Here is a 15,836-nt window from a genome sequence, read left to right as displayed (position 1 = left end):
TGGTGTTCCTCAGGGTTCTGTCCTGTCACCCACTCTCTTCCTATTATTCATGAATGATCTTCTAAACCTAACTTCTTGTCCTATCCACTCTTACACTGATGATACAACACTGCACTTTTCCACATCTTTTCATAGACGTCCAACCCTTCAGGAAGTAAACATTTCACGCAGGGAAGCCACAGAACACTTGACTTCTGATCTCTCTAATATTTCTGATTGGGGCAGAGTAAACTTGGTATTGTTCAATGCCTCAAAAACTCAATTCCTCCATCTGTCAACTCGACACAACCTTCCAGACAACTATCCCCTCTTCTTCAATGACACTCAACTGTCCCCCCCTTCTACACTGAACATCCTCGGTCTTTCCTTTACTTATAATCTGGACTGGAAACTTCACATCTCATCTCTAGCTAGAACAGCTTCTATGAAGTTAGGCGTTCTGAGACGTCTCCGCCAGTTTTTGTCAAACCCCACCCCCCCCCAGCTGCTAACTCTGTACAAGGGCCTTATCTGTCCATGTATGGAGTATGCTTCACATGTCTGGAGGGGCTCCACTCATACTGCTCTTCTAGACAGGATGGAATCAAAAGCTTTTCGTCTCATCAACTCCTCTCCTCTAACTGACTGTCTTCAGCCTTTCTCTCACTGCCGCAATGTTGCATCTCTAGCTGTCTTCTACTGCTATTTTCATGCTAACTGCTCTTCTGATCTTGCTAACTGCATGCCTCTCCTTTTCCCACAGCCTTGCTGCACAAGACTATCTTCTTTCTCTCACCCCTATTCTGTCCACCTCTCTAACGCAAGAGTTAACCAGTATTCTCAATCATTCATCCCTTTCTCTGGTAAACTCTGGAACTCCCTGCCTGCTTCTGTATTTCCACCTTACTATGACTTGAATTCCTTCAAGAGGGAGGTTTCAAGACACTTATCCATCAATTTTTGACTACTGCCTTGACCCTTTTATGGGACTGGCATTTCAGTGGGCTTTTTTTTTTTTTTTTTTTTTATTTATTGGATTTTTGTTGCCCTTGGCCAGTGTCCCTCCTACATAAAAAAAAAAACTATTTAGTGAAATCATGCATAGCAGGTACTACAGTTGCCATGGTGAAAGCTGGCAAAATATGCCCTACCCACCTTATGATGACACATTATGCTTCCCTTATGGTATTTCCCACTGAACACAGGCACAACAAAACACTGCGTAATAACTGCCAATCACTATTGGTTCAGAGCAAGGATGGAGTATTTGTGTTCATTAGTTTTATTTCATTACTTTCAAATGTGCTACTTATTTGAATAATTGTTTCTTCAAACTAAAATAGTTTAATACTTAGGAGAAATACCCATATTCTTTTAGCAATATGATGAATAATATTAAATTTATGGTAATGATCTTCATTCCTCACACTTCTAGGTTTTTGGATGGCACTTTGGGCAACAAAATAAAAAAAATAAATAAAAATGGCCCACTGAGGTGCCAGTTCCTAAAGAATGGTAATAAAGGATAATCCAGATTGGAAGACAAGTGTCTTGAAACCTCCCTTTTGAAAGAGTTCAAGTTATTGGAGGGAGGAAAAATAGAAGCTGGCAGGGACCTCTTGAGTTTATTAATAAAAGGGAGGAAAAGTTGAGAATATTGGTTGAATTTTGCATTAGGGAGGTGGACAGAATAAGAGTGAAAGTAGAGTCTTGTGCAGGAAGGCCTCAGAGGAAGGAAGACATGCAGTTAGCAAGATCAGAAGAGCAGTGTGAAAATAATGGTAGAAGATAGCAAGAGATGTAACATTGCAATGAAGAGAGAGAAAGGCTGTCAGGGCAGTAGAAGATAGCAAGATATGCAACATTGCAAGAGAAAGGCTGTCAGGGTGGTAGAAGATAGCAAGAGATGCAACATTGCAATAAAGAGGGAAAGGTTGTCAGGATGGTGTCTGTAATCTGACTTTCACTTTGTGCTGGTAAACACTGATTGCCTGTGTTAAGGTGGGCTCATTGTTGGTGTCATTCTCATGCCTCAGGGTATTATGTATATGGATTATTGCAAAAATTACAGTGAACTCATTAACCATGTTGACAGTATGCCACATAATGTAAATTGTGTGATAGCTTTGAGTGTGTACCAGACAGCATTGCAAAAGAAGGAAATAATTATAGCACTACTATGGTTGTCTCAAGAATTAGTCCTAAGAACGGTTATATGATCAGAAATATTACTACTAATTCTTACTCATTATGACCCACACAGTAGTACTGAACTTGAGGGTGGTTGATCTTACAAAAGTGAAGAACTACGATTCAGAGTGTGCATATGTCATCTTGGCTTCAGGCTGTAGATTATGTTACATGATAAATTTTGTCTGTATTTCTGACAACATAATTACCTTATTAAGGTGTAACTCTTCTAAAAGTTGACTGTGCCTGACCTGTGCATGAACAACTAATATGTATTATTTCTTCAGGTCTTATAATTTTAACTCTGGCATAAAATGGTATCCAAATCATTATCACTGGTGTACAAACATTTTACATTTTCACATGAGAAGTAGCAACTTCAAGGAGCTTGTAGATATTGTGGAGAAAGAAATAATAATGATAATTGTTTCCACACCAGGAAGATCAAACTTCTGCCGACACAAATGATAAACAATATTTTTTTTAATGGTGTAAGCAGGGGTGATATCACTATAGCAGGTCAAAAGAGAGAATTGCACAATTGCCAAGCCAGCAAGCACAGATCAGTCGCTAAATTGGCATCACTGCAGGTGGTGGCAGCCCTCTCCCTCCCCACACATTAAGGACTTCTCTACAGCTTGCGGTAGCCCATCCCCACATTAGGGTTTTGAGTACCCTGTGTGTTAAAGCATGATTTGAGGGCAAACCTACCTATTGATGTATAGTGTCTGTTCATTTTTTTACCCTTTTCAGACTGATGACCCCAATGTGAACAAGAGTTATTCTTCTGACTACCCAGCCATCTTCAACATCATCCTGTGGCTGAGTATTGTCCTGGTCCTGGCCATCCTGGCCATCTCTATGTCCATGTGGAACATGGATCCTGGCCGTGATTCCATCATCTATCGCATGACCACCATGCGCATGAAGAAAGACAATTAATTGTGTTAAAAGAATATGTGTGTATGATTATTTTGAGCACAAACAGTAAATTAGATAGTTTGTGTATTAGGGAAATCATATAATTTGTATCTTAAATTTGAGGGAAATTAGTTCTTATTTATTTTATTTTACTTAAGTTTTTTGTGGTGTGGATGTCTTGTACAAGATGTATAAAGGAAGTTATTGTGACAGTTTTGAGGTTGATGTGTATATAGTAACCAGATTTATATGATAGCATATTTAGTACCCTCTTTTTTTTTGTTTCATGATGAAAATTGTTGGATATTATTAAAAGTATTTGATAAGGACTGCAAAGATTTATCAGAGCAGTGCTGTTCATGAAGTCTTATTATGTGTTTGCATAACTGTAGATGAGATTGTTGCTGAAGATCAAACTTTCAAGTAAAATTGAGAATGCAAGTAAATATCTGTTGTGATTTTATATTTTGCAACAACTTCCGTCACTACAACATTCCATACTTGTGCTCTCAGCTGGATATTTTACATCTTTCATTTAGTACAGTTCATAGATACTCAATCTGCATAGATATTTGTTCCATTGCAAGTCAGTATGGCATGTAGGTTGAGAGTTTGTTAGGAAAAAGAAGAAAAGAAAAAAAATCCAGATCTAGGCATGTTTATGATATAAAATCAATCCCCCAAACAGAGAACAAAAATCCATTTTAATATAAATTCAGTTTAATTATTAGATTCAGTTTAAACTTCTTAATCCACTTCCTTAAGTTCAGAAATCTGAATTACTTACCTTCTACATAGATCTTTATTCTAAAGTCAGAAAATCTGGATTAGTTACCTTCTATAGGTCTTCATTACAATTACTCATATTAATACATAGTTAACCGAGCACACCATAATAAGCTACTGTAATATGTAAAATATACATGCTTTAAAGGCAATCAGTTCAGTGGTAGCTGCTCTAAGTTATTCATTAGGGCACACACCTGTGACAATAATAATAATAATAATAATAATAATAATAATAATACATAAATTAAAGAGAAGCAAAATGACACAAACATTTGACATGGAATGATCTTAACAACAATTTCAGGATTTTATTATATCATCCTATCACATTTTGCCAGTATAACATTCTTTCATCCAGTATCCATAAGTGTATTGAATGGAACAGGTATGCCTTGTATACCAAACATACATTTGTTGAACAACTTGATATAATGCAGGAACTGCCTGCACTCAAGCATTTAGTATTTAAGGGGCTGATAGATGTATAATGTTATTGAAATAATTGTATATATGTATGTGAATATATGGAAAATTGTGGTTCATGTAAATTTGTTTTCTTCCTTTTTTTGGGGGGGAAGGGTGTTGGGGGGCACCAGCCAAGGACAACAAAAATCCAATAAAAAAAAAAAAAAGCCCACTGAGGTGCCAGTCCCAGAAAAGGGTCTGAAGTGGTAATAAAAAATTGAAAGATGTCTTGAGACCCCCTTCTTGAAGGAGTTCGAGTCATAGGGAGGTAGAAATACAGAAGCAGGCAGGAAGTTCCAGAGTTTACCAGAGAAAGGGATGAATGATTGAGAATACTGGTTAACTCTTGCATTAAAGAGGTGGACAGAATAGGGGTGAGAGAAAGAAGAAAGTCTTGTGCAGCAAGGCTGCAGGAGGGGTGGCATGCAGTTAGCAAGATCAGAAGAGCAGTTAGCATGAAAATAGTGGTAGAAGATAGCAAAAGATGCAACACTGCGGTGATGAGAAAGAGAATGAAGACAGTCAATCAGAGAGGAGCTGATGAGATGAAGAGCTTTTGATTCCACCCTGTCTAAAAGAGCAGTATGAGTGGAACCCCCCCGACATGCGAAGCATACTCCATACATGGATGGATAAAGCCTTACTTCCTGAAGGGTTGGACGTCTATCAAGAGGTGGGAAAGTGCAGGGTGGTATCATCAGCGTAGGAGTGGATAGGACAAGAAGTTTGGTTTAGGTCATTGATGAATAAGAGTGGGTGACATGACAGAACCTTGAGGAACACCACTGTTAATAGATTTAGAAGAACAGTGAACTTCTACCACAGCAGCAATACAATGGTGAGAAAGGAAATTTGAAATGCAGTGACAGAGTAGGATAGAAGCCATAGGAGGGTAGTTTGAAACAGTGGCGGCTCGTCAATAGGAACTGCGAGACTGCAGCCCCCCGCCCCCCCCCCAGTGGATTTCTAGGATTCACGAAAATAATGTTAATTTATTTATGTTTGACTATCATTCACATGAAAACACCAATTCTCATATGTTTATATGAAAAAAAATACTGCAAAACAATGAGGAAGTACGGAAATTATTTACTATTTAATGATACGAAAGCGGGGAGAAATGGGGGGAGGCTTCCTGGGCGGAATGGCGAGTGTGGACTGCTTCCAGCGCAGTCTTGTCTCGGCCGTTGTTGTGGTTAGGTGAGTGTTCTTGCGTCGGTCGTGTTTTTCAATTTGTCAGGGATGATTTTAAAATATTATTGATCAGTGATGGCTTGTGCTCAATCTTGATTATCAAAGATGATGTAAAATCACAGAAACATCGTATAATTTTTTTTTTTTCTTTTCCCAGGTAGGCCTAGCAGTATTTTGCAAAATGGCGCAAGAAGCAAAGACGGTTTCTGCATTGAAAGAACTTGCGCTTGCCATGATTTCAATAGAGAAGATTTCTATGAATAATATGCCAGGTTTAAATGAAAAAGTTATTGATCTGTTTGCACAAAACAGGAACAGGAGAATGGACTTCCTTCTCAAATAGCCTAAGCCAGCACTAAGGAAGTCAAGCATTTACTGTTAGGATAAGACCTAAAGCATTAAATAATTATCTATCTATCGTTATAATCTATCAATCAATGGTATGTTAAACAATAACAATAAAAGCATTTAAGATTTTATTTTGTCTGAATGTGAGACAGCCCCCCCCCCCCATCAGTAACAGTCACGAGCCGCCACTGGTTTGAAAATCAAAGCTTTGTGTCAGACTCTATCAAAAGCTTATGATATGTCCAAGGCAACAGCAAAATTCACCAAAATCTCTAAAAGAGGATGACCAAGACTCGGTAAGGAAAGCCAGAAGATCACCAGTAGAGTGGCCTTGACAACCCATACCGGCAATCAGATAGAAGGTTGTGAAGTGATAGATGTTTAAGAATCTTCCTGTTGAGGATAGATTTTAAAACTTCAGAAGGGCAGGAAATTAAAGCAATAGGATGGTAGTTTGAGGGATTAGAACAGTTACCCTTCTTAGGAACAGGCTGAATGTAGGCAAACTTCCAGCAAGAAGGAAAGGTAGATGTTGACAGACAGACCTGAAAGAGTTTGACTAGGCAGGGTGCAAACATGGAGGCACAGTTTCAGAGAACAATAGAAGGGACCCCATTAGGTCCATAAGCCTTCCAAGGGTTTAGGCCAGCAAGGGCAATGAAAACATCATTGCAAATAATTTTAACAGGTAGCATGAAGTAGTCAGAGGGTGGAGGAGAGGGAGGAACAAGCCCAGAATCATCCAAGGTAGAGTTTTTAGCAAAGATTTGAGCAAAGAGTTCAGCTTTAGAGACAGATGTGACAGCAGTGGTGCAATCTGGTTGAAATAAAAGAGGGAAAGAAGAAGCAAAGTTATTTGAGATATTTTTGGCTAGGTGCCAGAATTCACGAGGGGAGTTAGATCTTGAAAGATTTTGACACTTTCTATTAATGAAAGAGTTTTTGGCTTGCTGGAGAACAGACTTGGCATGGTTCCAGGCAGAAATATAAAGTGCATGAAATTCTTAAGTACCTTTTGTGAGCCACCTCTCTTTCATGTATAGCATGAGAACAGGCTGTGTTAAACCAAGATTTGCAAGATTCAAGTTAAGAAAAGGAGTGAAGAATGTACACCTCCATATATATATATATATATATATATATATATATATATATATATATATATATATATATATATATATATATATATATATATATATATATGTGTGTGTGTGTGTGTGTGTGTGTGTGTGTGTGTGTGTGTGTGTGTGTGTGTGTGTGTGTGTGTGTGTGTGTGTGTGTGTGTAAATTAAGCTATAGAACCTTTGACAGACTTAAGCATAACTTGTTTACCTTAAGCCTTGCTATGATTGACTGGAATGATATCCTCACCTCTAATGACACAGACAAAACTTTTGATAATTTTATTAAAACACTCTATAACTTATACAATAAATATTTTCCCAAAGTAATTAAATTTGTGCCAGACAAAAGACCTATTAATCCATGCTTAACACCTGGTATACTAAACTCTATCAAATATAAAAGTAAACTCTTCAAAATGTATACATTACATTGACCACAATACATACTCACAACATCAAAATCAATTGACAAATGTCAGCTAAAACTAATTACTATATTGTTGTGACAAGTTGGGGGGGGGATGATGTTAGTACAACTGTCAAGAGTATTGAAGATGAGCGTTGGCAGCACTGAATTCAGTAAGGAGTGAACTGGGAGTCAGAATGAGACTTGAGGCAGGAAACATTGTGATTGGCCCAAAGAGCACCAGGGCGCTGACCCATCACAGAGGGGCCAATGCTATATAACAGGTTGTGGCTGTTCCCAGGACACTGAATCTTAAGAGGAAATTTTTATACAAATAACAACTCGTATGAAGTGCTACTAATTAGATGACCATTACACCAACCAATGCATCAAACCGAAAAACTTCATGATTTGCTCACTTGGAGAAACTGTAAATCATCAAGCAAAAAATGCATCAACTGCAAGAGTGATCACTGCACCCTTGGCAATTAATGCCCTTTGAGGAAGAAAATAGTGGAGCTGAAGAGAAAGGAAAAACAAGCTGTTCCAGGAATGTACTCGTACAGCCAAGCAACTAAAGCATCGCCTAATCAGAACCAGCCAGCACTCAACCTAATAGACAGAGATGCCAACATAAAATACACTCTTGTATGACCCATGCACATTACCTCAACATAGTAAAGCCTGGTACTTTCAACGAAGAACTACAGAAATTGTTCAAAGCCAATAACTTGCTAGCAATAGTAATCCCAGAAAGTGCACCATCCAAGGATATTCTCAACCTAACCTCTCAAGTGGAAACCGAATCCTCACAAGAATATAAAGAACCATCCAGAACCTCACCTCAAACCACAACAACACACAAGCACCTTACCAACTACTACAAAAGCTCCCCAGTAAAAGAGTAAGCACAAAATTAACAGCTTGCAAGAAACTACCAACCATGAAATAAGTGATGGAGAAGAAATGCCAAATAAAGTGGACAAAATGTAGGACTGCAAATTATTACAAAAAGCAGCACAGGGCGGCCCAAAAACGAAATATTTATTTTGAGAAAGTTAAGAGAGGGCTTGGAGAATGTTTGCTTTAAATGGACATACACAAACAACTCATACACAGAGGAAGAATTGTATCAGAGCATTATAAACAATGAAATAAATTTTGACAACTGCTGGTGCATCATAGATGATTACAGATTCAACAAAATAAGGAATGGGCTTAATTGTGACAAAACTCCACCACCGAGCAAAACACACAAACACAGACACTGTCTCGCCTCCAAGTAAGCCCTTAACTAACTGATAAACAAAAAAAAAAAAAAAAAAAATTGCCTATACCTACAAACACCTAGTACCCTACCCAACATGGACACTATTATTGTATTACAACACAATGTCGCATACATTAAGCCCCACAAAATTACACTTTACAACACATACAGGGCTGTCAACCCTGATATAATTCTTCTAAATAGTCATGGACTAAATAACAACGAAAAAATTTAATAATTTGGGTACATCTCCTATCAGATAAACTCTTCAGGTGAATTGCATAATGGCTCAGCCATTTTAATTAAAAACATAAAACACAAAATTAACAACTATATTACCGATGTACTCTCTCTCACTCTGGAAACACACACAGGACCCATCACAATTGCCACCACATACCTTCCTCCTAGAAGACCATACTTATCCTTCCCCGACTTTCACACACTAGCAACAAACAACAACCCAACATGCATTACTGGAGACCTTAACGCCAAACACACCTGCCTCAGTAACAATTACAATAATACAGTCAGACAGCAATAAAAATCATGATCAACTGCAACCTCCTGCAGCATCTAAGACCTACATTTCCCACCTATTATTCATCTAGCGCCAACTCCACTCCAGATGTAATCTTAGCAAACAAACACACGTACCATAACGTCATCAGTGAACCACGACCAGAAACAGCCTTGGACCATATTCCTATAATTTTTACAGTTTCAAGCAGAGCCATCACAACTCAAGTTTCTCCAAGACTAGACTACAAACAGGCCAACTGGGAATCCTTCAAAACAGAAATACAACACAACATAGCCCAAGCAACTCCTCCCATGGATGCCAACAACTACACAAACAGATAATGCAATAGATACATGGTACAAAGTAATTTCAAAAGTAATGGAGAAAAACATTCCTCAAACACAGCATTCTTGCCTTTATCAATAATTTAAAATCTCAAGCAAATCCATTTGGTTGGACATACAGCAAATATATAGCCTACAAAGCACTGAAAAGGGCACTGTCAAGGAATGCCAAAAGCTGCAATCTAAAAACTGGGAAAAGAAAGTATTATACATAGCTGAGAAATACAACACATCCAATGAATTCTGGAAAATCATCAAACAACTTAAAGGAAGCAAAGAGACATCACCATACATAACTTACAATAATAATAAACTTTACTCACCAGAAGAAAAGGAACCTGTTTTCAGTAACATTTTTTAAATGAACGGAGAGGAAAATAGACTATTTAATGAGTGAAACGACATGAGTCAATAACTTTATAAATATGAACGAAGACCTAACTAAATCTTTCACCACCACTGACATAATGAGATTAAACCACAACAATTTCATAACCAGAGCAATCTCAGCAAATTATGTAGAAAAAGTCATAAAAAAAAAAAATCAAAAATAATGCACCAGGCATCAGTCTAATATCCAAACTGATACTGGCTAAACTACCAAATGAAGTCATCAAATTATTAACTTACACCTACAACCTTACATTTTCTCTCGGATATTTCCCAAACAAGTTTAAGGTCACTGTTACTGCCAAGTGGGTGAAAGAAGTTGTTGTTGTGCAAGCGAGTTTGTCAATGAGGAAGGAAAGGATCTGGAGGTCAGGGCAAAGACCAAGACGAGGCCTAAGTCAGCGAATTTCTTGTACGGTCGGTGTTGAGGTAGTGTTGATGTAAGGAGATGAAGGATGCTTGTTATGACATGAGGCTAAGATGAGGCCTGCCTTATTGCTGTCACTAATGAATAACGATGGACAGGGTAGGAACCCAGGCAGTAACTGAGGACGATAGGGACACTTTGCTGAGGACACTTGTGCAGGGAAGATGTGTGTCGGTGCAGAGACAAGTATATATGAAGCACCTGTCAGAAAGGTCGTGCACGTTACTTAACGATTATCCCAGGACCCAAACACGTAAGTGTAACAACTGTCTGTGTAAGAATACATTATCCTATAAGTAACGTGCAGAATCATACCTGTATTACACGTGTTATTCATATAGAATATTGTCTATGATCATTAATGTATGTCTTCAGGTTTTGACCGAATTCAAGCGGATCCAACCGGATTCAATCAGATACAATAAATGATTCGTGTCATTGTGTGGATCTGAATCAACCTTCGCCGCCTGTTGGCAGTAACAGTCATAAAAGTCATACTAATCCCTAAACCTGGTACAAAAGGCACAAACCCATTGGATTATATACCAATATCTATTTTAGAAGTCCTGGGTAAAATATTTGATAAAATAATCAACTCAAGACTCAGAAACTTCCTGGAAACACACAATGCCCTACCTAACAGCCAACATGGATTTCGTCAGCCAGCATGGATTTCGTCAAACCAGGGGCACCAGAACAGCATCAACCATCAGAATGGAAAACATTGCACAGACACTCTGAAAAGAAACAATGGTACATAGTACTTAGAGATGTCTCAAAAGCTTTTGATAAGGTTTGGCATAATGGGATGAAATTCAAAATTATTAATTTACAACTACCGCCTACCTTCACCAAAACTCTGTGTACATTTCTTGACAAAAGAATTGCCTCCATATTCATTAACAATTACATTGGCCCTCCTTTCCCAATAAGAAGCAGGGTTCCCTCGGGGAGCTCCCGGTCTCCCACCTACTATTCACTATACACATCAGACCTGCCAGTAGCTCCAACAGGTTCCACAAACATTATCTATGCAGATGACATAACCCAAATTATAACACACCCAAGCAAATCTAAAAAAAAAAAAAAAAAAAAAATCTTGGCCAGAAGAGTGCAAACTGACATCGCCAGAATCTATTCATATGAAAATTCTTGGAAAATCAAAACAAATACCAACAAATTCAAGATCATTCCTCTTGCAACAAAAACGGCAGAACCCATAATTATCAATCAAACTTATACCCCATATTCAAAGAAAGGCACAATTCTTGGACCAAAGATAAACAAAGCAAGATTACTTTGACACGCAGCACATATCAAAAATAAAGCCATACAAGCGCTTTCCATACTAAGAAGATTCACAGTATTACCTGAAAAGATATAGCTTCACCTTATTAAAGCATATATAATTCCCATCCTCACATATCCAGCATACCTCCTTAATGTGTTATCACTCCGCTATGACACTACAGAAAATTCAAAACAGTGCGCTTAGATTTGCTTACAACGAAAAATACCCTTCCTTACACCCACACAACCAGCGAACTACACAGAGAAGCAAATCTCCAACCTATTAATATAAACATCTACCACTGAGGGTAGAATTCAATGATAAAATTAATAACAACTATCAACTATCCAATATATGTCAGCATAATAGAAAACAACCATGAACATTACTGGTTCAAAAAATCCTTTCAAAGACTAAATGGATCAAAACCTCCCCCACTCTATACAGACCACTGAATAACTAAACAATAGCTGGATATTTGTGGACCAAAAAAGCACAAGATGGCAATCGTGTATGTAGGGACCGTCCTTAATAGTTGTGTTTCTGCCATCTACCATCATTCTTGTTCCACACGGTAGATGGGTCGGGCTCCTGTCTGCCACCGACCTGCGCCGTGAGTCGACAGGGAGTGAGAGGATGTTCCTCGAATCACTTATGAACACTTCTCCAGTTATCTTTAACACTCTCTGTTGTTGAGTTTTGTCCCTAGTAGGAACTGCAGTCCTCCAGCTGTGGGGGCGGTGGACGGCTGCACCTCACCCTGAGTTGTTGGTCGTGGGCCCACTAGGTCTGGTAGTTTACGGCAGCAAGGGATTTAAGGGGTTGTGACCATGCGTCACACCCAATGGTGCAGCAGAGAGCCTGGGTCATTGCCTGTGCCACTTGCATGGAGCAAATACTGGAACCATACACAATAAAAATTTATTATATGTATATGTATATGGGTGTGTGCATATGTGAGGGCATATATATATATATATATATATATATATATATATATATATATATATATATATATATATATATATATATATATATATATATATATGCCCTCACATATTGGAGGAGGCAGTAGACACCTGCCGAAACGATAATTACTCCCAGTGAGGTCTAAAGCACTGTTCAGGGGGTGCTGTGAACTTATCATTAAACCCAGCTGTGACCTCACTGAACGTTTCCCTTTGTGTCTCACAACACAAGGGGGTAGTCACAGCCTGCCCTCTAAAGACAACTCTCTTCCTCCACACAAAACTACAAGCACCTAATAACACACACACCCTTCACTCCAAAAATTTTAAAATCATGGCGACTCCTACACCAGCCTCGGAGTCCCCATCTGGGGAGGGGACCATAAATGTCCCCAGGTCGGACTGCCTTTCCGTCGACGACCCTAAGTGTCTTGACACCCCCCTCAACTTTTTCTTCATTAACTTCTGCAACATTCGCGGTCTAAGATCTAATTTTCAATCTGTAGAACACCACCTCTCCTCTTCTAAACCTCATCTTCTTTTCCTCACTGAAACTCAGGTGTCTGAGGCAACTGACAGTAGCCCCTTTTCTGTTCCTTCCTACTTTCTCTATCCTCATTTTCGATCCAAAGCTGGATGCTGCGTTTATGTGTGCAATGACTTAACCTGCTCTCGTGCCCACGCTCTTGAATCTTCCGAGTTTTCCACCATCTGGCTACGACTACAGAGTCATTCTCATACTAAATTTATCTGTGCTGTATACCTCTCTCCTAACTCCTCTGACTATAAGAAATTCTTTGACTACTTAACTTCCAAAGTGGAGCACATTCTGACCCTCTTCCCTTTTGCAGAGATCTCCATTCTTGGAGGCTTCAATGTTCACCACCAGCTTTGGCTTTCCTCTCCCTTCACTGACCATCCTGGTGAACTAGCCTACAACTTTGCTATCCTCCATGACCTAGAGCAATTGGTGCAACACCCTACTCGTATTCCTGACCGTCTTGGAGATACGCCCAACATTCTTGACCTCTTCCTGACCTCTAATCCTTCTGCTTATGCTGTCACCCTTTCTTCTCCGTTGGGCTCCTCCGATCACAATCTCATATCTTTATCTTGTCCTATCACTCCAATCCCTCCTCAGGATCCCCCTAAGCGAAGGTGCCTCTGGCGTTTTGCCTCTGCTAGTTGGGGGGACCTGAGGAGGTATTTTGCTGATTTTCCTTGGAATGACTACTGCTTCCGTGTCAGAGACCCGTCTTTGTGTGCTGAGCTCATAACAGAGGTGATAGTGTCTGGCATGGAGGCGTACATTCCTCACTCTTTTTCTCGTCCTAAACCTTCTAAACCTTGGTTTAACACAGCTTGTTCTCGTGCTATACATGATAGAGAGGTGGCCCAAAAAAGGTACTTAAGCCTTCCTTCACCAGAATCTCATGCACTTTATATTTCTGCCCGGAACCATGCCAAGTCTGTTCTCCAACTAGCCAAAAACTCCTTCATTAACAGAAAATGTCAAAACCTTTCAAGATCTAACTCCCCTCGTGATTTCTGGCATCTAGCCAAAAATATCTCCAATAACTTTGCTTCTTCTTCTTTCCCTCCTCTACTTCAACCAGATGGCACCACTGCTATCACATCTATTTCTAAAGCTGAACTCTTTGCTCAAACCTTTGCTAAAAACTCTACCTTGTACGATTCTGGGCTTGTTCCTCCCTCTCCTCCACCCTCTGACTACTTCATGCCACGTATTAAAATTCTTCGTAATGATGTCTTCCATGCCCTCGCTGGCCTAAACCCTCGGAAGGCTTATGGACCTGATGGGGTCCCTCCTATTGTTCTCTGAAACTGTGCCTCCGTGCTTGCACCTTGCCTAGTCAAACTCTTTCAGCTCTGTCTGTCAACATCTACCTTTCCTTCTTTCTGGAAGTTTGCCTACATTCAACCTGTTCCTAAAAAGGGTGACCGCTCTAATCCCTCAAACTACCATCCTATTGCTTTAATTTCCTGCTTATCTAAAGTTTTTGAATCTATCCTCAACAGGAAGATTCTTAAACATCTATCACTTCACAACCTTCTATCTGATCGCCAGTATGGGTTCCGTCAAGGCCGCTCTACTGGTGATCTTCTGGCTTTCCTTACTGAGTCTTGGTCATCCTCTTTTAGAGACTTTGGTGAAACTTTTGCTGTTGCCTTGGACATATCAAAAGCTTTTGATAGAGTCTGGCACAAAGCTTTGATTTCCAAACTACCCTCCTACGGTTTCTATCCTTCTCTCTGTAACTTCATCTCAAGTTTCCTTTCTGACCGTTCTATTGCTGCTGTGGTAGACGGTCACTGTTCTTCTCCTAAATCTATTAACAGTGGTGTTCCTCAGGGTTCTGTCCTGTCACCCACTCTCTTCTTATTATTCATTAATGATCTTCTAAACCAAACTTCTTGTCCTATCCATAGGCAAACTTCCAGAAAGAAGGAAAGGTAGATGTTGACAGACAGAGCTGAAAGAGTTTGACTAGGCAAGGTGCAAGCACGGAGGCACAGTTTCAGAGAACAATAGGAGGGACCCCATCAGGTCCATAAGCCTTCCGAGGGTTTAGGCCAGCGAGGGCATGGAAGACATCATTGCGAAGAATTTTAATACGTGGCATGAAGTAGTCAGAGGGTGGAGGAGAGGGAGGAACAAGCCCAGAATCGTCCAAGGTAGAGTTTTTAGAAAAGGTTTGAGCAAAGAGTTCAGCTTTAGAAATAGATGTGATAGCAGTGGTGCCATCTGGTTGAAGTAGAGGAGGGAAAGAAGAAGAAGCAAAGTTATTGGAGATATTTTTGGCTAGATGCTAGAAATCACGAGGGGAGTTAGATCTTGAAAGGTTTTGACATTTTCTGTTAATGAAGGAGTTTTTGGCTAGTTGGAGAACAGACTTGGCATGGTTCCGGGCAGAAATATAAAGTGCATGAGATTCTGGTGATGGAAGGCTTAAGTACCTTTTGTGGGCCACCTCTCTATCATGTATAGCACGAGAACAAGCTGTGTTAAACGAAGGTTTAGAAGGTTTAGGACGAGAAAAAGAGTGAGGAATGTACGCCTCCATGCCAGACACTATCACCTCTGTTATGCGCTCAGCACACAAAGACGGGTCTCTGACACGGAAGCAGTAGTCATTCCAAGGAAAATCAGCAAAATACCTCCTCAGGTCCCCCCAACCAGCAGAG

The 15,836-nt window shown here is 39.6% G+C and overlaps 1 protein-coding gene across 1 annotated transcript in view; it reads left to right on the top strand.

The window, feature by feature from the left end:
* The window catches only part of LOC135091499 (renin receptor-like), a 29,805-nt gene extending 25,386 nt beyond the window's left edge, over positions 1–4,419 (top strand). Inside the window, exon 7 of the mRNA XM_063989192.1 lies at positions 2,923–4,419. Within this exon, the coding sequence (XP_063845262.1) occupies positions 2,923–3,111 (189 nt within the window). The 3' untranslated portion in view covers positions 3,112–4,419. The remainder of the gene's footprint in view (positions 1–2,922) is intronic.
* Positions 4,420–15,836: the final 11,417 nt, after the last annotated feature.

This window comes from Scylla paramamosain, chromosome 37 (assembly GCF_035594125.1).
Source record: "Scylla paramamosain isolate STU-SP2022 chromosome 37, ASM3559412v1, whole genome shotgun sequence".
Lineage (NCBI taxonomy): Eukaryota > Metazoa > Arthropoda > Malacostraca > Decapoda > Portunidae > Scylla > Scylla paramamosain.
This window is presented reverse-complemented; position numbering and strand designations above follow the sequence as displayed.